The sequence below is a fragment of the Tursiops truncatus genome, chromosome 1 (genome assembly GCF_011762595.2).
Source record: "Tursiops truncatus isolate mTurTru1 chromosome 1, mTurTru1.mat.Y, whole genome shotgun sequence".
Taxonomy (NCBI): domain Eukaryota; kingdom Metazoa; phylum Chordata; class Mammalia; order Artiodactyla; family Delphinidae; genus Tursiops; species Tursiops truncatus.
In genome coordinates this window covers 109,231,639-109,256,781 of record NC_047034.1, presented here as the reverse complement: position 1 = coordinate 109,256,781, position 25,143 = coordinate 109,231,639, and the positions used below count along the sequence as shown (strand labels likewise).

At 38.8% G+C, this 25,143-nt stretch overlaps 1 protein-coding gene across 2 annotated transcripts in view; it reads right to left on the bottom strand.

Moving 5' to 3' along the window:
- The window catches only part of DDAH1 (dimethylarginine dimethylaminohydrolase 1), a 153,504-nt gene that overhangs the window by 19,887 nt on the left and 108,474 nt on the right, over nt 1–25,143 (bottom strand). For both annotated transcript variants that reach the window (XM_019920042.3, XM_033863946.2), the window contains exons 2-4: nt 23,187–23,286; nt 15,761–15,834; nt 14,854–14,973 (exon numbers count right to left, since the gene is read on the bottom strand). In XM_019920042.3, the coding sequence (XP_019775601.3) occupies nt 14,854–14,973; nt 15,761–15,834; nt 23,187–23,286 (294 nt within the window). The remainder of the gene's footprint in view (nt 1–14,853; nt 14,974–15,760; nt 15,835–23,186; nt 23,287–25,143) is intronic.

The following is a 25,143-nucleotide window of genomic DNA, read 5'->3' as shown; positions in this document are numbered from 1 at the left end:
AGCTCATGGATGGGACCACACAACTTCCTACCCAAGTAAACATCTGAGTTTCCTTCCTCTTTCCACTATTCCTACTTGAAGAATTTAGTATCCTGCTTGTTTTCAAGCCACAGGACTTCACACCTTCAGACTTTTCTATTCAAGTCTAAGAGCCTACGTGCCTAATGAGAATTAGAGCAATAAGCACTCACTGCAGATATACTGTATTTTAATATGCAAATGTTATCAACAGAGAGAAAGGCACTAGATGGAACACATGATAGCGTTTATTCTGGAAGCATTTCCCCCTAAAATGACACAGTATTTTAAAGAAAATTAGCTTTTCATAGGCACTTGTATTTCAATAATCTAGTGAAGTTTTGCATGGTTTTCTATTACATGAGAGTTATTTCTCTGCAGTGCCAGTTATGTTATTCAATAAGATACTATGCTGAATATTAAATGGCATTTTCTGTCCAAAGACACATGCAGTTTACTTTTAGCATGAATCTTCTCCCCCTGCCCTCAAATGCTAATGTATAGAAACTGATGTCTGGTGAACTCCAGAGTCAGTGCTTCTCACAGTGTGGTCTACAGATTACCTGCCTCTGAATCATGCAGTGGTTCCTGGGCTCCATGCCAGGGTTGCCGAATCAGAATTTCTTGTGGCGAACCCCAGAAGTGTGATGTGCGTTTCAAATGTGCACTCTGTGTGATTCTTGGGTACGCTAAAGTTTAAAAACCACTAACTTAGGGTTTTCAAATTAAATTAACGTCATCATCACACATATTACCACTACTAATATTACAACTACTAGTAGCTAATCTATACTGAACTATTATCACTTGCCAGGGTACGGATGGAAAAAGAAATGGACAATTAGAAAATGTGCACAGAATGTAGCAAATTCAACACCTTTTATTTAGCTCCTAATAGGCTTTTTTTTTGAAACTCTGTACCAAGAGTCACCTCTGGATATGTGGTCACGGCTTTGAATTTGGTTCCACTTCAGAAAGAGATAAAAGGGAATGGCTTGTCGTAACCTATCTCCAAAGCTTTTTACATCTGTAGACAGGTAGTGTTTGGGTAATACCGGGCCCCAACTCCAGCACCCAGTGACCATAAATGAAAAACAGATTTAGAAATACTCTTAAAGATTGCTGGACTAATGTGACATTTTGAAAGATGAAAACAAGGAGAAACAGTAAGCAATTATTAAGAGCAGGGTAGTATTACTGGAGTGGTTTTGCAAGAAGGCGGTGGCAAATTTACTTTTTTTTTTACAATTAAAAAACATTTTTAGTGAAATATAGTTGATTTACAATATTGTGTTAATTCCAGGTGTACAACAAAGTGATTCACTTATTCATATATATATGAATATATATATTCTTTTTTAGATTCTTTTCCCTTATACGTTATTACAAGATATTGAGTATAGTTCCCTGTGCTATAAAGTAGGTTCTTGTTGGTTATCTATTTTATATATAGTAGTGTGTATATTTTAATCCCAAACTCCTAATTTATCCCCCCTACCCCAAATTTACTTTTAATTTGTTTCTCTTGCATGTCATTATGTCTAAGGATGGCTGAAATCCCAGTATTGTATCTGACAGTGTGGATGTATTCCCTAGAAGCTGGAGAATAATTTAGGGTTAAAATGTCACTTCTAATTTAGTGTCTACATTTTACCATATGCTGTATTAACCTCCAGCCATCAATAGGATACTCATCAACACCGAGGGCATTTAATACATGTGATGTCCACGGAGAAACAGTAACCCAAAACTCAACCATTCTCCCTCCAGCTCAACTGACACGTTTCCTAATCTGTTCCACATCAAGAGTACTGGTGTTGGCCTGGTGAGACTGTCACATAGGTCATGCTGTGATGTACAGTTTCATCCCATGAGGCAGAAATCATCCTGGGTGTTTTGCAGTCTTCTGCCAACTCAATTCAGCCAAGAAACAATAGGACTCTGCTGGAGATGGAGGGCATGCAAACGTTAAAGTGATTTTTTTCGCGTGCTTTGAGAGTGAGTAGATAAAGATAATAAAAAAGAAATGGAAAAGGGTAAAGGACAGATACTCCAAATTCAGATGAGCTGCTGTGTGCTGCCAATGGACACTGAAATGGAAGCCAACCCCGTTAAGTGTCTTACAAGCTTAGACGAAGGACGTCTACCAGAGTTGCTGTCAGTTGGATGTGTCTGAGTACAGCTCAGTTCTCAAACTGTGAATCTAGCTCAGTGAGATCCAGCAACACATTCTGCCCACCAATTTTCTGTGGTTTGTTCCTGTGTTGATGGAGAGAACTGAATTCACGGTGACAGTGAGAGTTTGAACTCTTTTCCGAGAATTCCACCAAAGGCGCCCCATCTGGTAGTCATTTCTGAAGTAATTTTGTTGATCATTGCTCCCTAGGGCCTAGTACAGTGCCTGGTACACAACAGGAGTTCCATAAATATCTGTCCAAGTGTTGACCTGCTCCTTTTCCTTCCCCTGCCCTTTCAAGCCCATCAGTTACAATGTTCTGTTATTTCTCTACATAGAACTCACCTCCTGCATGGGGCTCTTCATTTTCACGCCTGCTTCCCCAGTCCAGACCCTCCTGTCCTTTATTTCCGGACTGTATGATGGTACCTAACTAGTTTTATTACCCCTTATCTTTCTTCCTGTTGATCATTCCAGGCATAATGTCAGACGGATCTTTTTGAAACACCACCTTTTACACCTTTGCTTAAAAAAACTTTGAGTGGCTCCCCACAGCCTGCAGATAAGAAGACCCCAATTCCTTTACTTTTGGACCAGCCCCAGCTTACTCCTTAGACCTTAAATCTCTTTCTTTCCCTGCACATACCCCTTGTTCTAGCCATTGTCTGCTGATTATAAAATAGCTATCCCCCCAGTCATCTTGTTTGTAGTGACCACTCATCCTCTGTGCCCGTATACGGCTTGCTGTTCATTCAGGTTCACCGAGACTTTGGCTCTCACCTCCTGTGATCACTCCATCCTTGGAACTCCCATCACTTCTACTAGGACCTTGGGCCATTTAGTCGGCGTTTGCCTTATCTTACACCGACACTGTCCTGTTTCTCCAGTTCAGCTGGAAGTGTCTTGAGGGCAGAAACTGTTTCTCATTCATCTCAGTGTCGCCGTGTGTGAGACACTATCTTTCATACAGTTGCTGCTCAATAAATTGCTGTATGATGCTCAAGAAGCCCGAGCTTCAAACTCAGCTGTGCTTTTTTTTTTTTTTTTTTTTGCGGCACACGGGCCTCTCACTGTTGGCGGCCTCTCCCGTTGCGGAGCACAGGCTCCGGACGCGCAGGCTCAGCGGCCGTGGCTCACGGGCCCAGCGGCTCCGCGGCATGTGGGATCCTCCCAGACCCGGGCACGAACCCGTGTCCCCTGCATCGGCAGGTGGACTCTCCACCACTGTGCCAGCAGGGAAGCCCTGTGCTCTCTTTTCAATCACCTTTTGAAAAGCCTTTTTTGCAGAAGAGACAGCAATAAAAGGTTTTGGAAACCCTACCTTTTTTTTTTCTATCAGATTTTTATGTATGAATTAGGATATGATGTTGTTTGTCAGATATCAAAATTAATAGTTATATATGCAATTGAAGCCTCCTCAAATAAAAATGGAACTAGGATGGAGTCTTCTGCGCTTTTCTATCCTTAAGCAGGCATGAAAAACTCAGCTAAGCACAAGTCTTCTATCACTTACAGCCACTGAAAGGACGATGTCACAGTGGTCAAGAGTCTACAGTGAACCCACTTTGGAACTATCTATATCACTGGGAGCTTTATAATTAAATGGTTGCTACTTTTTGCCAAGTTTGAGACACAGTCCTTCACCTTGACTGCCTGTCATGAAATTTCCAACGGGGAGGAACGAAGCTCTCATTCCCTAGAGAGGTTGTTTCAACTTTGTTTTTTCAGGACAAGACTGAGTACAGGAGACAGGGGTCACACAGGGACAGCAGGAGGCAGAGCCAGAAGGACAACCTGTGAATTTGGATTCTAAGTTCTCTGCTTTGCCCTCAAATCCATTTTGGCCCTTTTGACAGCCATGCTTCTTTAGTAGAATCAACATATGATTATTTTTAAAAGTCAGTTCTCTAATATCAGTATGAAGTTTAACCTTATTTTTCCTCTTTGACACACATCTCTGTACATCAGGATCAGGTCCTGTTAGATTTTTCTGTGTGTATGTGTTGGGGGAGAGGGTATGGAAACATGAGCCAAATGCAAATTTCCTATTCTCAGAAAATGATAAAATGAGTGATTTTTGATAACTCAGAATATTTTTTTTGAATTTTATTTTACTTATTTTTTATACAGCAGGTTCTTATTTGTTATCCATTTTATACATATTAGTGTATACATGTCAATCCCAATCTCCCAATTCATCCCACCACCACCACCCCCACTGCCGCTTTCCCTGCTTTGTGCCCATATGTTTGTTCTCTACATCTGTGTCTCTATTTCTGCCCTGCAAACCAGTTCATGTGTACCATTTTTCTAGATTCCACATATATGCGTTAATATACGATACTTGTTTTTCTCTTTCTGACTTACTTCACTCTGTATGACAGTCTCTAGGTCCATCCATGTCTCTACAAATGACTCAATTGTGTTCCTTTTTATGGCTGAGTAATATTCCATTGTATATATGTACCACATCTTCTTTATCCATTCATCTGTCAATGGGCATTTAGGTTGCTTCCATGACCTGGCTATTGTAAATAGTGCGGCAAGGAACACTGGGGTGCATTATGGTTTTCTCTGGGTATGTGCCCAATAGTGGGATTGCTGGGTCATATAGTAATTCTATCTTTAGTTTTTTAAGGAAATTCCATACTGTTCTCCATAGTGGCTGTATTGGTTTACATTCCCACCAACAGTTCAAAAGGGTTCCCTTTTCTCCATACCCTCTCCAGCATTTGTTGTTTGTAGATTTTCTGAGGATGCCCATTCTAACTGGTGTGAGGTGATACCTCATTGTAGCTTTGATTTGCATTTCTCTAATAATTAGTGATGTTGAGCAGCTTTTCATGAGCCTCTTGGCCATCTGTATGTATTCTTTGGAGAAATGTCTATTTAGGTCTTCTGCCCATTTTGTGATTGGGTTGTTTGTTTTTTTTAATATTGAGCTGCATGAGCTGTTTACATATTTTGGAGATTAATCCTTTGTCCGTTGATTCATTTGCAAATATTTTCTCCCATTCTGAGTGTTGTCTTTTCGTCTTGTTTATGGTTTCCTTTGCTGTGCAAAAGATTTTAAGTTTCATTAGGTTCCATTTGTTTATTTTTGTTTTTATTTCCATTACTCTAGGAGGTGGATTCAAAAAGATCTTGCTGTGATTTATGTCAAAGAGTGTTCTTCCTATGTTTTCCTCTAAGAGTTTTATAGTGTCTGGTCTTACATGTAGGTCTTGAATCCATTTTGAGTTTATTTTTGTGTATGGTGTTAGGGAGCGTTCTAATTTTATTCTTTCACATGTAGCTGTCCACTTTACCCAGAACCACTTATTGAAGAGACTGTCTTTTCTCCATTGTATATCCTTGCCTCCTTTGCCATAGATTAGTTGACCATAGGTGCGTGGGTTTATCTCTGGGCTTTCTATCTTGTTCCATTGATCAATATTTCTGTTTTTGTGCAAGTACCATATTGTCTTGATTACTGTAGCTTTGTAGTATAGTCTGCAGTTAGGGAGTCTGATTCCTCCAGCTCCATTTATTTTCCCTCAAGACTGCTTTGGCTATTCGGGATCTTTAGTGTCTCCATATAAATTTTAACATTCTTTGTTCTAGTTCTGTAAAAAATGCCATTGGTAATTTGATAGGGATTGCATTGAATCTGTAGATTGCTTTGGGTAGTATAGTCACTTTCATAATATTGATTCTTGCAATCCAAGAACATGGTATGTCTCTCCACCTGCTTGTTTCATCTTTGATTTCTTTCATCAGTGTCTTGTAGTTTTCTGAGTACAGATCTTTGACGTTCTTAGGTAGGTTTATTCCTAGGTATTTTATTCTTTTTGTTACAACGGTGAATGGGATTGTTTCCTTAATTTCTCTTTCTGATCTTTTGTTGTTAGTATCTAGGAATGCAAGAGATTTCTGTACATTAAGTTTGTATCCTGCAACTTTACCAGATTCATTGATCAGCTCTAGTAGTTTTCTGGTGGCATCTTTAGGATTCTCTATGTATCGTATCCTGTCATCTGCAAACAGTGACACTTTTACTTCTTCTTTTCCAATTTGTATTCCTTTTATTTCTTTTTCTTCTCTAATTGCCGTGACTGGGACTCCCAAAACTATGTTGAATAATAGTGGTGAGAGTGGACATCCTTGTCTTGTTCCTGATCTGAGAGGAAATGTTTTCAGCTTTTCACCATTGAGAATGATGTTTGCTGTGGGTTTGTCGTATATGGCCTTTTTTATGTTGAGGTAGCTTCCCTCTATACCCACTTTCTGGAGAGTTTTTATCATAAATCGGTGTTGAATTTTTTAAAAAGCTTTTTCTGCATCTATTGAGATGATCATATGGTTTTTATTCTTCAGTTTTTTAATATGGTGTATCACATTGATTGATTTGCGTATATTGAAGAATCCTTGCATCCTTCGGATAAATCCCACTTGATCATGGTGTATGATTCTTTTAATGTGCTGTTGGATTCTGCTGTATTTTGTTGAGGGTTTTTGCATCTATATTCAGCAGTGATATTGGTCTGTAATTTTCTTTTTTTGTAGTATCTTTATCTGGTTTTGGTATCAGGGTGATGGTGGCCTTGTAGAATGAATTTGGGAGTGTTCCTTCCTCTGCAATTTTTTTTTTTTTTGTGGTACACGGGCCTCTCACTGTTGTGGCCTCTCCCGTTGCGGAGCACAGGCTCTGGACGCGCAGGCTCAGCGGCCATGGCTCACGGGCCTAGCCGCTCTGCAGCATGTGGGATGTTCCCGGACCGGGGCACGAACCCGCGTCCCCCGCATCGGCAGGTGGACTCCCAACCACTGCACCACCAGGGAAGCCCCCTCTGCAGTTTTTTAGAAGAGTTCAAGAAAGATGGGTGTTAGTTCTTCTCTAAATGTTTGATAGAATTCACCTGTGAAGCCATCTGGTCCTGGATTTAAGCTTGTTGGAAGATTTTCAATCACAGTTTCAATTTCACTACTTGTGATTGGTCTGTTCATATTTTCTATTTTTTCCTGGTTCAGTTTGGAAGGTTATACCTCTCTAAGAATTTGTCCATTTCTTCCAGGTTGTCCATTTTATTGGCATAGAGTTGCTTGTAGTAGTCTCTTAGGATGCTTTGTATTTCTGCGGTGTCTGTTGTAACTTCTCCTTTTTCATTTCTAATTTTATTGATTTGAGTCCTCTCCCTCTTTTTCTTGATGAGTCTGGCTAAAGGTTTATCAATTTTGTTTATCTTCTCAAAGAACCAGCTTTTAGTTTTATTGATCTTTGCTATTGTTTTCTTTGTTTCTATTTATTTCTCCTCTTATCTTTATGATTTCTTTCCTTCTACTAACTTTGGGTTCTGTGTGTCCTTCCTTCTCTAGTTCCTTTAGGTGTAAGGTTAGGTTGTTTATTTGAGATTTTTCTTGTTTCTTGAATAACTCAGAATATTTTAATAAAAAATTTTAGCATACCAAATGGATTGAGTGATGCCATTCAAGTTACTAACCAGTTAGGTGTTGTATTTTAAGCTATACAATGTTGAACTCCAGGCAGCAAAGAGTAAGGAGTTTCTAACTTTCGATGGTTTTTAATTTGGACACTTTCTCTAACTTTTACTGCTGTTTGGAAGATGTTCTTTTGTACCTCTATTATAGACATAGTGATTACTTCTTGTGGTGCACATTATTCAGTATCCTAAGCTAGGTGCTTTTGGAAGTTGTAGGAATCCTTAAAGGCAATGGCTTTCAACTTAGTCTGTGCACCAGAATCACCTGTGGTGCTTTTAAAAGTGCAGATGCTTGGTAGAGGACAGACGTGTGGTTGCCAAGGGGGAGCGGGTCGGGGAGAGAAGGATTGGGAATTTGGGAATAGCAGATGCAAACTATTACATATAGAATGGATAAACAACAAGGTCCTACCATCTTGCACAGGGACCTATATTCAATAGCCTGTGATAAATCATAATGGAATAGATATGAAAAAGAATGTGTATGTATATATATATGTATAACTGAATCACTTTGCTGTACAGAAGAAATAACACAAGATTGTAAATCAACTATACTTCAATAAAATAAATTAAAAAAATGCAGATGCCTGGGCTGGATATCAGACCCAGAGCATCAGAATTTTCTGAGATAGGCCCAGGGCAGTGTGTTTTCAGAAAGTTCTTGAGGAGATTTTAATCCACATCTCTCACCGGGAACCACTAATTTAAGGTCACTCAGAGGCTTTTTCTTTAGTAAGCAAGAGTCTTGGATTGAAAGACCCCTTAAAAGGCCATTTGCTCAACCACCTAACAAGATGCTTGAGTTCCTGCAATGACATCCCATAAAGTCTGTTGAATACTTTTTGATGTCCATTGTATAATGGATGGAATTAACAGTGCTTTAAATATAATTTTTCCTTTTTTTTTCTTTGACATTTTCTTGAAATAATAATGTTTTTTCAAGAGAAAAAAAATTATTTTTCCCTTTCTCCTACTTGGCTAATTTTGCCTTCTTCCTGCCTTGGGAATTGCTGTTGATAATCAGCAAGGCTGTTTTGGTCTCACAGCTTCAGATTATTTATTGCCCTATCATGCCAAAGCATTTTATTTGGCCTTGCCAGCCTTGTTGGCATACAGCTCTGGGACTATTGTCAGATAAGGCAACTGCTGCTAGGAAAAGAAGCATAAACAGTTGTTACAAACTCAGAGTCTATTTGATTTTTGTGTTTTAATTTCTTAATTCAGGCATGGTAGAGTATTTTTTTTTTTAAATTATTGTCTTGTGGATCTGATGAATACAACTGGAACAGACAATCTGATACTGAGACTAAATTAAACCTGCAATGGATTGTCAATTTGCCCTTCACTGTATAGAGCCAAAGCGGGAAATCTTGTGGCTACAGACTGTAATTCCCTGTGGCAGCAAACGAAAATGCAAAGTCTTTATTTTTCTATTTCAATCACCCTGTTGATACTAGTTACCTCTCATTCTGTCTTTTGGTTTTTGCTCTTGCTGTTCCAGTTGTCATTAAAGGAAATTCCAGGCAATTAAAAAAACATACAAAATCCAAACACATCAAGGGTTTTTCCATCTTCATGTTTTATATGACCACCTATAAAATAACATGGACATTTTTGGACATAAAATCAATGCTGAAGCTGAGTCAAAACGAGAAGAAGTACTGAGTGACCTCTATTATATAGTTAGTCATTCAAAAGAAAAACACGCTGTATCCTATGCCATTTAAATTAGCTTAAAGCAAGCAGCCTATGTCCTCATTCAAGGAATCTTACAAATGTAATTCGTTATTTCAGGAAGTAGATAAAAAACTTAAAGACATTTCCATCCAAATGCATTATGATCATTTTAATTAAAATTACAAGCATACTGGAATTCCATGTACTATATTTCAGTTCCATTTATATGACAAAGGCACAAAAAATGGAGTGGTGATCTCATAATTCTTTTCTTACCACATCCTTTTAGTACTTCTATTAAGAGTCTTCTTAAACAATAATTCACTGTGATATAAAAGAATAAAATTATTAATAAAAGAAAGGCCACTAAATAAAACTGCAGATGCCCTATGGAGAAAATACCTGGTCTCCTGTGTGGGGTTAGGTTAGGAAGGTGGGAATGCGCCTCTTGCCTCCCGGCCAGCAGATGATACACCCCACTCCCCCCCACAACATGTCAGTGCCACAAGTTCCTGGAGCTCCAAGCTTGGGTAGAGCGGCAGCTTCCTCATCTGATTAGTTTCAGGAAAGTTTTAGCTAAGTGTCAATCTTCCCAACTTCCTTTCCTTCTCTCCCTCACTCCCTCCCTTTGTCCTTCCTTCCTTCCTTTCTCTCTCCCCGCGCCCCCCCTGCAGTTGCCTGGAAGGCTGAATGCTACCAAGGAGACTGAGTTAAAAATCATTACTGTGAGTCCCTCCTGAGGGCAAGAATTACGATCTGTCCTTCTGTGACAGAGAGCATGTAATTAATCCAGGTTTCTGGAAAGCAAGTCAATTTTGTCACAGATCTAGAAAAAGAACAGGTGAGATGTGGTGCAAATCTACTCTTTATCATGTCTTTTTTCCTCCCCAACTTTACTGACATACAAAGGGCAATTAAAAATTGTATATATTTAAGGTTTACAAAGACCGGCAGGCAAGGGGAAATGGGGAGATATTGGTCAGGAGGTACCAAGTTTGTCTTTTTTTCCTTAGCTAAAAAAAAAAAACACCAGGCTAGTCTGTGGACAAGACAGGCATCATATAGGCGATAAAGCAGGGATTTGAGACTTAGACCCAGCTACTGGAGAGGTATTTCTGTAAGTTAATCACAGCCCACTTCCAACAATATATGTATTTTTATTAAACTTTAAAAATTAAAGTGTAACATACAAGATGGCCCTCCACACCATGACTCCCTCCCTCTTTTTTTTTTTTTTTTTTTTTGCGGTACGCGGGCCTACTCACTGTTGTGGCCGCTCCCGTTGCGGAGCACAGGCTCCGGACGCACAGGCTCAGTGGCCATGGCTCACGGGCCCAGCCGCTCCGCGGCATGTGGGATCCTCCCGGACCGGGGCATGAACCCGCGTCCCCTGCATCAGCAGGCAGACTCTCAACCACTGTGCCACCAGGGAAGCCCTCCCTCCCTCTTTTTAAAGTAACTACTATTCTGACTGCTAACAGCATAGAGTAGTTTTATCTCTTGTTTAATTGAAGTGAATGAGATAATATAATATGTACTTTTTGGAGGTTGGCTTCTGTTGCTCAAATTATGTTTGTGAGCAGTAGTTCCAGCTGGGTGGCAACTGGAGTTCTCATCTTTTTGAGAAGACAAACATTCCTCCTGGAAGAGTACTAGTAGATCTACTGCCTACACACGAATTAATTACTCTTATAGTATTTTCTTTTATAGCTAGAGGAGCAGGATGAAGGTAGTGATTGCCCAGGGGTACAAGGCAATGATGAAAAGTGTAGGAGAAAAACTATAGCAAGGGCAGATTGCTCTAAAGGCTAATTTTGCTTAGATAATAGTATTTGTAGGGTAAGACTTGGTATCAAATATCTTTAGTAATTTCAAATCAACCTAATCTCCAGTACTTTGACCGTATCAACAGTAAAATATGGTAATAATAGGTCCTCCTTTCTTCCTTCCCTGTATTAGATAATCTCTGTGTTAAGTATGTATTAAATGTACTCTGCATTCTGGGCTTTTTAGCAGAGAATTGCTAGATGGATTATTTCATTTAAATATACAATGCATACACTATTAAATCTACTACAACTGAGACAGGCATGATGACTATCTCCACAAGAACCCACTTCATTAACCAAGAATAGATTGCAACCCATTACAAAGTGTTTCAAATGCAATAAGACTACCCAGAAACGCTTGGGCTCTCAGCTTTGCAAGAATATGCAAGAAGTAGTTTTACAGACTCTGAAGGAAGCAAGTACTCAGCAAGCAGTGACAGATGTGGGACGCAATCAGGCTTTCAGTGTGTGGCACAGGAAGGCACAATTCACCTCTGTCTAAATGCTATGCCCTTCGAAGAAAGGCCCAAGTGGCCAGGGGTTTCTCTACAGAGACAAGACCGAGACATCAAGATTTGCAAAGGAAAATGAGACCAAACTCATATCTTCCCTGAAACAGGTCAGATCCTGACAACAGCAAAAAATGGGAAGAGGGGAATAGTTGGAGAGAGGGGAGGATAAAGAGGGAGATTAGCTAGAACCAATCCATGGCAAAATAACTAGAAAAGGCTTTCCAACAGAAAAAGAATGGATATGGAGTAGGGCGGGCAAGTGGGGAGAGGAGAATCAGGGTCCAGGAAATCTGATTCTGGAACCATGAGATCCTATTCAAAATGCCTTATTTCATGTGTTCTCAGTATTTTCACTTGCGAAATGGAGAAAATACGCTTTCATTACTTGTAAATGATGTATTTGTCTCTGTCCATTTGTCTTCCTGCCTGTCTATATCAGTATTTATATGTCCAAATTAGTAGTAGGACTTACCCACTATCAATTTTTCTGATTGATTTAAAGGAGCCCAAACTGTTTGCAAATAAATAAGCAGTTCAATTCACTAAATCTGAATTTCACCAACCCACCTACTTCTGACCTGAGAACATGCCCTCATGGAGATCTCATTATTCTTCAGTTTGCTTTGCTCTCCTGCTTTTGCTACAAGGGAAGGAAACCTTTTTGATGCTAGGAACATGGCGGGTGGGCACTTGCTAACTCCATAGGCCCATAGTTTATGAAGCACATTTGCTGATGGAAAATTCAATCCCCAAAAATGTCTTTCTACTCAGTGAGGATTATTTATAGCTTCTGACACAGAAGGTTTCAAGTTTTGAGTGAACATCACTATTAACACTAACTCAAATGAACTTTAAAGGAAGGAGGACTATAAAATCCTCATAGGATGCCCTTAAAAGATGTGGTCTTAAAGGACTTGACAATGGGAAAGGAAAGATTAAGGGAGAAATGTGAGTGAGTTGCCAAGGCATACAATGGGACTTGGGGCTTGGCTTTCTTTGTTCAGGTCATCAGTGGCCCTCTTTTCTGATTGCAGGGTCTTTCCCCTCCATTTTTTTTTTTTTTTTTTTTTTTTTAAAAGGAATGATGGTCCAACACCTCTGTAGCAATACAGCCTCTTTTGCTCAGAGCCTGTGGGTACCCAGACTCCTACTTCATGGAGATAAACTCATCTCTTGCTCACTTTTATGTCCCAACCTCTTTAGACGTCACCTGCCCCATCCAGCTATCTGGGAGCCCACAAGAAAACTCTTCATTAGTTGGGCTAGTTTGCCCACATCTCATGAATATATTTTGCTTAGTTTTTGCTTATTCCATGTCCCCACCTGTAACACTCTCTCACTGAATCCCACCCTGATAAATCCTTCAAGACCCACATCTAGCCACATTTTCTTCATGAAGTTTTCTCTGAATATCTAAACCTCAAGAGTTTCCTCTTCTCCTTTGAATAATAGTTAGGGCTATTTCATATAACAGTGCTAGTTAACCATATTGTATTATCTCTTAGTTTGTTATATGTTAGTTTCTCCAGATTATTTAAGTTAGGGACCTATTGGTTAGAGACCAAGCTATTTGAGTTAGGGACCTAGTTTACCCAAAATGGCAGATGGGGCTACTTTTTCTAGTTTGTCTACCCAGAGAGGTTCTTTCTGCTAATTCACACAAAGACACAGTACAGACCAACTTCAGCCTTTTCCTTCTCTTGTAATCAATTTCAGACATGTACAGACCAACCCAGCTGCCATGGAGTTAGTCCCTGAGGAGAAATATAATCTTTCTAGATCCTCTAAGTAACACCATTCATCAGATGTTTTCCTTCAAGACACCATTTTTTTTTATATGCAGAAAGTTGACATAGCCTTCCAGCTGAAACAGAACAAAAGACATTCTCTAAAGGCAACAGAAAAAGCCCCAAATTCAAAATCTGAGGTAGATTGTTCAACAAGAATTGTTAAAGGTCCTAGAAATACAATCAGAGATACAGTTTGAGAAAAGGAAGAAAGGCCAAGTGAGCTGACTGTAGAAGTTGCAGATAATGCAAAGGGGAAAGTCAGCAAGTGGGAGGCAATGATTACTTCCCAGACAAACCATACCAAGTCTAGCACTGAGGCAGAAGAGTAAAGACCTGATAGGGCAAACAAATAAATTGTATACCTTGGGGCACACAGACTTCCTCTCTTTGCCTAAGAGGAGTTACTGTCTTGGTCCTCTAATAAGTCATGTGTAGTGCAGGACCACCTGAGAGGAGGGGGCAAAAAGTAGTCGCAGCCCACCATTTAGTATTAGCCTTGCGATCTGGGGTGAGCCACTCGATCTAGTTCTTAACCGCAAAATAGAGATAAAACCACCTCCCACATTCATTTATTCATCATTCTCTTTATTTAAGGACCACCATGGGCCAAGCACAAAGGCGCACATGGTGAGCAAAACAGACATGGTTTTTGCCCTTATGAAGTGTCCAGATAATCTCCCAGGTTGTTAGTTACAGAGATGAAATGTGCCTTTGAACTGTAAAGCACTGTAACGATGGAAGGTCTTCTTCACTATCAGTGACTTCCACTCTCAATCTAGCTATGTGACCCAAGGCAAGTTGTAATTTTTCTGGACTTTCCTTTCCTATCTGTGAAATAAGAAAATTTCCTTTCCTAAAATTTAAGTATTCCAATGCAAATGAAGAAGTTAAGATTTTTAGGTACTTCTGAATCATGTCTTTCTAAAAGATTATTATGAAATAGTTCAGAAATACAAAAGGATAAGAATAATGTAATGACCCCATGTGTACCAATTACCTGACTTAGATAAAACATTACCAAGAGCTCTACTGGTGGGATGCCTTCCTTTTCCCCAGAAGAGAGAACTGTGATGAGTTTGGTATTTATTTTTCTGAATCGGCCTTTCCAGGTAACCTGGTGTGTAAGTAAGAATGGTTCACCAGTGAAGAACTCTTCCTATAAGTGTACTTCCCAGGAAGAGTACTTATTAGGTGTTCCCAGTTCCTGATAAATGTGAGGTCATGACAGTGTACATCACAGAAAGCTCAAGTACCAGCCTGTTCTCTCCCTGCCACCCTTGCTTGCTGTCCACCCAGTAGACAGAATTAGGAAAACCATGCGGCAGGCACCACCTACTGCCTTTAGAAAGAGCAAAGTTTTATATTTACCTTGAGAGCCTTCTGCGCAGATTCACTGGATCCAATTGCGATTAGGTTAGGCCCAGCCATGCTGCAGAAACTCTTCAAGTGCAAAGCTTCGACCACTGGGACTGTGGAGACCGCATAGTCCTATGCATATAATAGAAACAAGTAGTTTGGCATTTCAGAATAATTCTAAAACGCATTCAAATCTGCTCAAAACATTCTTGCTCTTCTGGAGGCTGCCAGGGTCCCTGAACATCTGGAAGGAAAACTGGGACCCACAAGTTTGGATATTGCCAGTTAAATGAAGATCGCTTCTAAAAAGAAAGTGCAGAGCCCCCTTCCCGACGTGTGACTGCGTCAACAGCTTCACTGGCTGACCTATGTAGTGGGCTACTCTGGAAGGATGAATATCCTGTGTAAACAAGAGTATCCTGTGTAAACAAGGGATTACATCCCTTCCTAAGCAGTCTGGTGAGCCAATCTGCTAATGATCAATAGAGTAAAGGGACCCTGGGAGGATGTATGTGCAATGCCTAGCCGAGTTTCCAGCACACAGTAGGCACCCAAGTACAGGTGATCTTTGATTCCAATCTGAAAAATCCACATTTCATGTTAGAGGCGATTGGGACTCCAGATTTTTTTTTTAAGTCATCGATTGTGCCAGAAACATCTGCCAGGTGGTTGTATGAGTATACACTGGGAGAAAACAGATGTCCATGATAACTTTGTCTGTTGCTGCTGTGGGAGTCCCATGAAGCCTATATATTAAGTTCTAGCTTCTAAAACTTCTAGCAAGCACACAAACATTAGGAATTATTTTGCAAAGCCTGTGACATAGAAATACCATTATTCATGACATATTGATTCAATGGGTCTATGAATGTTTATTAGGTAGTTACTCTGTGCCAGGCATAAATTATCCTTTACCTACCTTAAAAGTATCAGCCAAGATTTCAGCACCTCGTTGATTTGTCCTTTTGGAAAGGCCCACAAAAAACTCTCTGCCTGTAATACATGTCATGGAACACAGTCAGTGGGTGGCACCAGAGATGGCGTACTATTTCTCTGTCTATAAATGAAGACCTTAAAGCACCACACAGTTCTTTCCTACCGTAGAGGGCAGCTCCACTTGTACTCTGACCCCTGCTCTCTTTACACAAATCTGGTTTCAAATTATTGCCTTTAACAATAAACTTTTTAAATTCATAGAGGCAGAAAGTGGAATGGTGATTGCCAGGGGCTGATGCAGGGGAGGGGGGAGGGGGGAAATAGGGAGTCAGTGTTTAATGGGTATGATGTTTCATTTTGGGAAGGCAGAAAAGTGCTGGAGATGGACGGTGGTGATAGTTGCACAACGTGAATGTAGTTAATAACTCTGAACTGTACATTTAAAAGTGGTTAAATGGTAAATTTTACGTTATGTATATTTTACCACAATAAGAGAATAAAGTTTTTATTTAGGAAACCATAGAATTAAACACATTAATAACTTGTAATCAGAAATTAAGCAATAGCAATGACAAGTTAGCAGAGCTTCCTTTTTTTCCCCTAAAAGAACAATACTAGACAGTCTTGATCAGTTCAAATACCTTTTTCTATAATGTTGATATAAGGGCTGAAGAAACCATCTGGGTAAAGTGAGTTTAGTGCTGCCTGGTCTTCAGGTCTGAGCTCTAACAGCTGTTTTTAAAACAACACACCCATTTATTTCAAATCAACCATCAAAGGTTGATGTAGATAGTGCCTATCTACAAAGCACTAAAGTTTAGAAGAATGAAACTTTCTACTTATTTGGCTTTTCTGAAATTCTACAATTTTTCTTCTCAGAAGGCAAAACATTAAGTAAAAATGGTCTCCTAGTTATAGGCAAAAAAACAACTATAGTAGATAGAGTTAGGCAATACATAAATGTAGGAATTCTTATCCTCCCTTAATTCTTTGGAAAAGAATTCGACATGAAATGTGGAAAAAAAATTCCAAGAGAAATCAGTATATATTTTGCCTCAGAACAAGTGCAAGAAGTGTAGCCAAGAAAGAATTGCTTGATAGACTTTACAGCTATTACAACTTTTATCTTCGTGGTGTCCTTATAAAAGGGGTAAAAGACATAGGTCAAATGATGTTATGATAAATTCCATCGGCTTATGCTGTTAGCAGACACAGGAATTGTTGACGGCATGTTGACAGTGTTTTTGGTAATGGTATGATTGTATTGTCCCTTAAGAAAACTCACTACATACAAATCAAAACTTAAGTAAGAGAAAGATCCTTTACTTAACAAAAGTATTACTCACTTTATTAAAAGAGTCAGTTGAAATTAAAAAAAAATCAAATTTCCTTAATTCTCTTAAGAGAAATATAGATTTATAAATTAGATTTACATTTTTAAGAAAAACATTTAATGCATTAAGCAAATTTAAATGCATTTACAGTGGGCCTTACACATTATTTCCATTTTAAAAGACTAAGATGAGATAGGAACGTACAAAGAAACGCAAACTGCTTATCTCTTTAAAAAGTAAGTTTAGGGCTTCCCTGGTGGCGCAGCGGGTAGGAATCTGCCTGCCGATGCAGGGGACAGGGGTTCGATCCCTGGTCTGGGAGGATTCCACATGCCGCGGAGTAACTAATCCTATGCGCCACGACTACTGAGCCTGTGCCCTAGAGCCTGCGAGCCACAACTACTGAAGCCTGCGTGCCTAGAGCCTGTGCTCCACAACAAGAGAAGCCACCGCAATGAGAAGCCCGTGCACCGCAACGAGATGTGGCCCCACTCTCCGCAACCAGAGAAAAGCCCGTGCGCAGCAACGAAGACCCAAAGCAGCGAAAAATAAAATTAAATAAATAAATTTATTTTTTAAAAAAAGTAAGTTTAAGTTGGACTTCTGTTTCTAGTGGTATGGTGGGCTATATCCCTTAAATGGCCTTCCTGATAAAAACAACTGAAGTACTGGAATCAAAATATTAAAAAGGCTTTTTTTTGGTGTTATGTCTCTTATGTCATTTTCTTCTATACCAATTCACCCTCTTTTTTTTTTTCCTTCCTTACCTCATTCTTTCATAGGAGATATCAGGTCATTTGTTCTACTGACTTTCCTACAGTCTGGATTTGGTTGATTGCTTCCTTGAGTACCATCTAACATTAAATTGTTCCTTTATCCTTTGTATTTTTTGGCAAACTGATAGTCTATGTAGATGCTTCTTTAGATTCTTGTTCAAATTTTTTTTTTTTTTTGGATAGGACTACTTCAGAGGTGGGGCTGTACTTCTACTGCATCACATCCTGAGGCACATGACTGACTGTCACACTTTCAGTGATGCTAGAATGATCAGTGTGTTCAGGTGGTATCAGCCGGATTCCTCCATTATAAAGTCCCCCACTCATTTTTTTTTTTTTTTTTTTTTTTTTTTTTTTTGTGGTACGCGGGCCTCTCACTGTTGTGGCCTCTCCCATTGCTGAGCACAGGCTCCAGACGCACAGGCTCAGAGGCCATGGCTCACGGGCCCCGCTGCTCCGCGGCATGTGGGATCTTCCCGGACCGGGGCACGAACCCGCATCCCCTGCATCGGCAGGCAGACTCTCAACCACTGCACCACCAGGGAAGCCACCCCCACTCATTTTTTAAAAATTGTTGTTTCATTCCTTTATCTTTTTTTTTTTTTCCCCCACCGTGTGGCATGCGGGATCTTAGTTCCCCGACCAGGGATTGAACCTGTGCCCTCTGCATTGGGAGTGTGGACTCTTAACCACTGGACCGCCAGGGAAGTCCCTCATATAAAAGTTTTTACATCCTTTGATGATCACTGCACAGGTCCATTGTTTTATTAGGGATCTACAATTACTGGCTAGAATTCTAAAAATAAAAACTTTTCTCAATCAAGTATTTGGTCTACTTGAAATAGAATTCACAAAGAAAAGATAGGCTAAATGCTTGAGTCTTTCCTTTATATTTATCAATTATCACAATAATGAGTTGGTATCCCAGCAACTTATAATAATGACAAATATGTTTTTTTAAAAAACATCATTATCCACTAATAAGCCAAAGAATAAATCATAATGGAAATCAGAAAATATTTTGAATTAATGATAAAAAAAATATTCATATCAAAACACAAAGGATTCAGCTAAAGCTGTACTTGAAAAGCTTTACAGCCTTAAATGCTTACTTTAAGAAGAAGAAAGGTTCAAAATTAAAGAGATAAAATTCCACCTTGAAATTCAAGGAAAAAAGAACAATAAAAACAAAGGAATTTGAAGGAGGGAAATACAGGTAGAAACAGGAAGAGAAAAGGAAACTTATAAGAGAGAGGGTTCAATAAAGCCCAAAGTTGGTTCTTTGAAAAGATTAATACAATTGACAGATCTCTGGCAAGAAATAGAAGGCACAAATAAACATTATGAACGAAAAGGGGACATAGCTGTAGTTGTCGTGAAACTTAAAACAGATATTAAGAAAATATGAATAACTTTATAGCCAACATTTTAAAAACTTAGATAAAATAAAGTCTCAGAAAACAAAACTCACCAAAACTGGCTCAGAAAAACCTCAATAGTCATATAATCATTACAGAAACAGAACTGGTTTAAAATCTCCCCACAAAGAAAGCACCAGGTCCACGGGGCCTGTTTATAGGTAAGTTCTACCAAAGTCCAAGGAATACACAATTAAAGTTGTACTGATTTTAGAGAACAGAAACATAGGAAATATTCCCTAATACATTTCATATGAGGTTAACATAGCTTCAACCAAAGCCAGACAAGGATAACAAAAAAGAAAAATTATAGGCCACAGAAACAAAATCTTAAACAATCATCTAATTGTTTAGATAATTAAACAATTAAATACACACTAAATACAGCACTAATAAAAAGAGAATATATCTTCATCAAGTTTGATTTCATCCCAGGGATGTAAACTTTGACCATTGATATCAGAAAATCAATTAATGTAATTAACCACATCAATAGATTAAAGAAAAAAATCACATAATCATTGAATCAAAATAAGAGTTCACCACCTGAAATTCCATTTCTAGCTGTTTACTTTAGAGAAACTCTTATACACGTCCCCAAGAGACACACACAAGACTGTACATAGCAGCATTGAAGATGGTAGACAAAAACTGAAAAACACTCAAACATACATCAACAGTAAAATGAATAAATACATCATTCGGTATTCTTACCATGGAATTCTACACAGCAGTGAAAATGAATGAACTCCAGCTACATGGATCAAGTTAGATCAACGGCAGAAAAATCACACAAGAGTTCATACAGTATCACCCTAATTACAGAAGCCGTAAGAAAAGCGAAACTAAACAACATATAATTTTAGGAATGCATATATTGAGGTAAAACTCAAAGAAAGACAAGACAGTGATTAACACAAAATTCAGGCTACCTCAAGCTGGGAGGAGAGAAAGTTTGGGAGTGGGGCTTCCATGGTCCTGGCAATGTTCTATTTCTTAAGCCAGGTGTTAGGTACTCAGGTGATCATTTTTATTATTGGTCTTTAAACTGTACATAAACATTTTATAACTCTTTTTTATTTGCTCCATATTTCACAAAAATAAATAAATGGAAGTAGAGGTAAGTTGATGCTGTCTATTTAAGAGAAATAGCACTGAAACAACTTCTACCAGTAGCTGCTTGCTTGACTGACAGAGTTCCTAGCAGAACTGGAGTTGGAAACCTCTTTCCTTCTGTCCATTTCCTGATGAATTATTAATGAAGCTCTGAGTTACAGAAGGAAGAAGACACAGAGTGTATGGGAAGCGCTCCAGATTTTGGTTCTTACTCAACTGCGTAATCTAAAAATTGAGTGGTGATGTTTGTACAATGTTGTGAATGTAATTAATGCCGCTCCAATTGTACACTGAAAGATAGTTAAAATGGCAAATTTTCTGTTATATATATTTTACTACAATTTTTAAAAAGGGAAAAAATCGAGAAGTAGGAAATAGAAGGTAGGACCACACATTAGGTATGAATGAGAAGCCAAGCAGATAAAGATCTTAATATCACAACACTATCTCAGTTTTCAGTAACATACTTTTAAGGTATTCAGTATTGAATAATACCAAAACAAAGCTTACAGATAGTGTCCAAGGCAAACCTCAATACTTAGTACCTTATTAGAAGTTATGGGAAAAACATTAGGCTTGAGATGCTGTGGAAAGACCTTTGACCAATGGAAGAGGTTCCTAAACTTTGCCGAAACAATGAGAAGATTTTAGGGAATCTTGTTCAGCTCAGCTGTTGAGATAACTAAACGGCTGTGAATACAGCTTGCATTTTTTTGTTTTTTTTTTTTTAATAAATTCGTTTTATTTATTTATTTAGCTGCGTTGGGTCTTCGTTTCTGTGCGAGGGCTTTCTCTGGTTGCGGCAAGCAGGGGCCACTCTTCATTGCGGTGCGCGGGCCTCTCACTGTCGCGGCCTCTCCTGCTGTGGAGCACAGGCTCCAGATGCACAGGCTCAGTAGTTGTGGCTCATGGGCCCAGTTGCTCCACGGCATGTGGGATCTTCCCAGACCAGGGCTCGAACCCGTGTCCCCCGCATTGGCAGGCAGATTATCAACCAATGCACCACCAGGGAAGCCCCTACAGCTTGTTTTAAATCATTCTTCAAATAGCATCAGTACCTGCTCACAGCAAGTTATTTATTATACAGCTATGTTCTGGTAAAAAAGAATTATATTGTAAGGAAGTGTGAGTAACACATCTAGCTTTTCACAAAAGCCTGTTTTCTAAGAGAAACAGACTGTTGTTCTGTGCTACTGAAAAGAATGAAAAGTGCCATCAATGGGAGACACAAAGAATATTCTAGGGGCTTCCCTGGTGGCGCAGTGGTTGAGAGTCCGCCTGCCGATGCAGGGGACACGGGTTCGAGCCCTGGTCTGGGAAGATCCCACATGCCGTGGAGTGGCTGGGCCCGTGAGCCATGGCTGCTGAGCCTGCGCGTCCGGAGCCTGTACTCCGCAACGGGAGAGGCCACAGCAGTGAGAGGCCCGCGTACCGCAAAAAGAAAAAAAAAGGAATATTCTAAGCGGAACTTACTAGGCAGATTCAAAGAATGCCTGAGTCGGCTTGGACACAACTGGAGCTGAGAATGCAGCATAGGTCTCTCTAACCCCTTGTTCTGTGTTCTTATGGCTCAGTGGGTGTGCACATCAAACCCCAGAGGGAGGCCCATTGCCTGTGACAGTGGTGGCACAGGCTGTGCAGGGCACAACTCCAGGGGTTTTGCTTTCCACAAACCTATGATAAAAATGGCGCCCCCTGGGGCTCGGTGACACAGTCCCCACTCACAAGTATGTGACACCAAGCAAGGAACTATGTGAATGTCCCAGGATAAAGACTCCTCCTCCTCCAGGAACATTAATTTTTTCAAAATTTAAGTTATATAAAACATTTTTATATTAAAATGAAGATGGCTATATTTTGTCTATATACATGGGATTCGATACAAAATTCACATCAGCTAAAATATTGGACTTCCAAGAAGCTCCATGCTTTCAGTGGGCCACATGGGTCTACATTCCCAAATCTCTGGGGACCAGCCTCTGCTGTTAGGGCTACATCTGCGAAACAGGTGTTTATTCTTTGACAAGTAGGGGAAAATAAACTCTCATTATCAATTAAAAATTATTGATTGTCTTGTTTATCAATATAACTAGAATGAACCTGGTGACCCAGATTTTAGCACGTGACTTTACAAAAACAATAATAATATGATCATAAAGAGTTGGAAAGGTTAAATGCTAAAATTATCATTTCTTTAGTAGCTATATTATATACAGTATAAAAACTGATTTCAGTTAGATCAATAATAATATCAGCTGTTTCTATTTTGTTGAGTTCTGCTATTATTCATTTGGCATTAAGCCAAGCCAATCTGCACTGAAAAGTATTTAAATCTATCTTGCCATCTGGGAAGAAAATTATTTGTAAATGACACATCTTGAATTAAGAGTCTTTCCAATACAGCCCAGATATACTGTCACACAATGCAAAGCTATGCAACCCATAAACTAATATTGTAGAACACAGTAGACACAACCTATAAAATGATATGTATATACTGATAACGTGTAAAAATATGCAAATACGTGCATACAAAAGTACTAAAGGTACTTTAATATTCAATAAAAAAGTATTCAATAACCCAAATATTGAAATGATTATCTTTGAATGAAAGGTCATTTTTAATTTTCTCTCTTTTGTGCTTTTCTGTATTTTCCAAATTACCCTTACTTTGGTAATTAAAAAAAAAAACTATAATTAAACAAGGGGATATAGGCCAGGTATTAGAAATATTTTTAGATAGGAAAGAGTAAGTACAACTCTACCTGTGAATAAGACATCTCCACCATCTAAGGTTGCATTTTCATCTTTCATCTCTACTATGTTGAGCTGAAGTTTTTCTAATGCTTCTTTCATCAGGTCAACCTGTTGAAAATAAAATGATTCAGATTAATATTCTACCATTTTCTAACAAGAAAACTAATCATCTAAAACTTCAGAACACTGAATTATGTCCCCATGTGCACACATATACAATGCACACCCTAATGAATTTGTGAATGTGTGTAGTATAGTTTGGACCAGCCATGATCATTTGCAAGAGAAGAAATTATCTATTAGGAATTGTCCATTTTGTCTCCTAGTCTAACATCAAGTCAATATTATACTCCTTTCGTTCTGTCGGAGTCTGACTATTTAGAGGACACGGTTGAAGGTGTGACTAATTAGGGCACAAGAGTCAAGAGAGGTGGGAGGCAGATCATCCAACCTTCCTACCCATCCCAGAAAAACAGAAGATTTAATTTTAAATCTTAAGTCAGTCATTCAGTCAGAATTGCACACACAGAGTAATATGTGGAAGGAATATCAATGACAATAACCAATAACTTGAAATCTCAGCCCATTGGAGAGTCACTGTTTTCTATTCAAATATTTTCTAAAATGTCAGAACATCTAAGGCTTCTCTGTAAATCTGAACTGTTATTTAAATTTAACCTAGGTCTCTAGAGGTGATTAACAAATACAATAATGGTAATCAAACCCAAGAATACCTGAAAATGAATTTCGGGATCTTTCTATAATCCCAGGGTACAGTCTAAAGCACAGAGATATCCTGGGCTGAACTAGGGAACACTTGTAGTAAGGTTTATATTAATGCAAGAAAAAAATGTAAGGCATAACAAATGCCCTTTGAAATCCTTCCAGCAGTTCAACAAAACAATTTAAATATTTCTGAAGGTCTGTATAACTTTTAACATGGTAAAGGTCTACATTGAGAAGACATGAACAGGGACTAAGGGAAAAACAGGAGATCACGTGACACTGGGAAAAGTAAAAGTTCTGCCAAAATACAGCATGCCCCAGTACACATAGTGAAGTCGTTAAGGAAGAGTTTAGGAGACATAAATATAGCAGAGTAACTTCTAAAGTAATAAAAACATGGAAATACTTTGACAGCAAGCCTGACATTCATGAAGTCAAAAAAATTAAAGAGAATGCAAAATAAAATAAATATATCATCTCATCCTTGTCCTGGAACTCGTGTAAAAATTCCACAAACCAGAGTGACTCAGAACAATAAAAAATTATTTCCATAGATGAAATGGTCTTAAAGTAATAAATACATCTAGTGACCTCTTTTAAACAGTAGAATAGGTTTTCCTATATAACAGGAAGTGAAATCGTTGCTAGAGCATAAAAAAGAAGGAAAACAATATCTACCATGACTCATTGGGCTACAGTGAACCCAGGAAAACACACAACTGCTTCCTTCCAGCATCTGCCTCTGTGTCCATGGAAACTTCATTGAGTTTAGAGAAATCATGAGAACTGAGCTACTGTTACCTTTTGTTTCTATTATGAATGCTACTGCTTCCGTTATAAGTTAACATTTCAGAGGTTACTAGGAATTCAGCAATAACATGAGAAGTTTATATGCAATAGCTCAGGAACTTTATTCAACTCTTAATTAAGAGTTCAAAGAGAACAGAAGTAGGGAGATTAACAGATACCAGTTTCAGGAACATTGCACTTCTTTATAGGTCCTATGTCTTTCAAATTAATGTTTTAGGGATAAAATTCTTGCAGTTTCTTAAAAGTTAAAACAGCTGCACTGACATGAAAAAACTGGCTTTTGTGTAAGGGCTGTACTTAAAAAAAAAAATTCAGTTACATCTATATAAACAAAGTCATCAGGATAGGTCCATACCACAAACATGGGTAATACTATTACTTTCAGAGTTAAGGGTATGGACAAGTTTAAAAAATGTTTTAAACATTAAG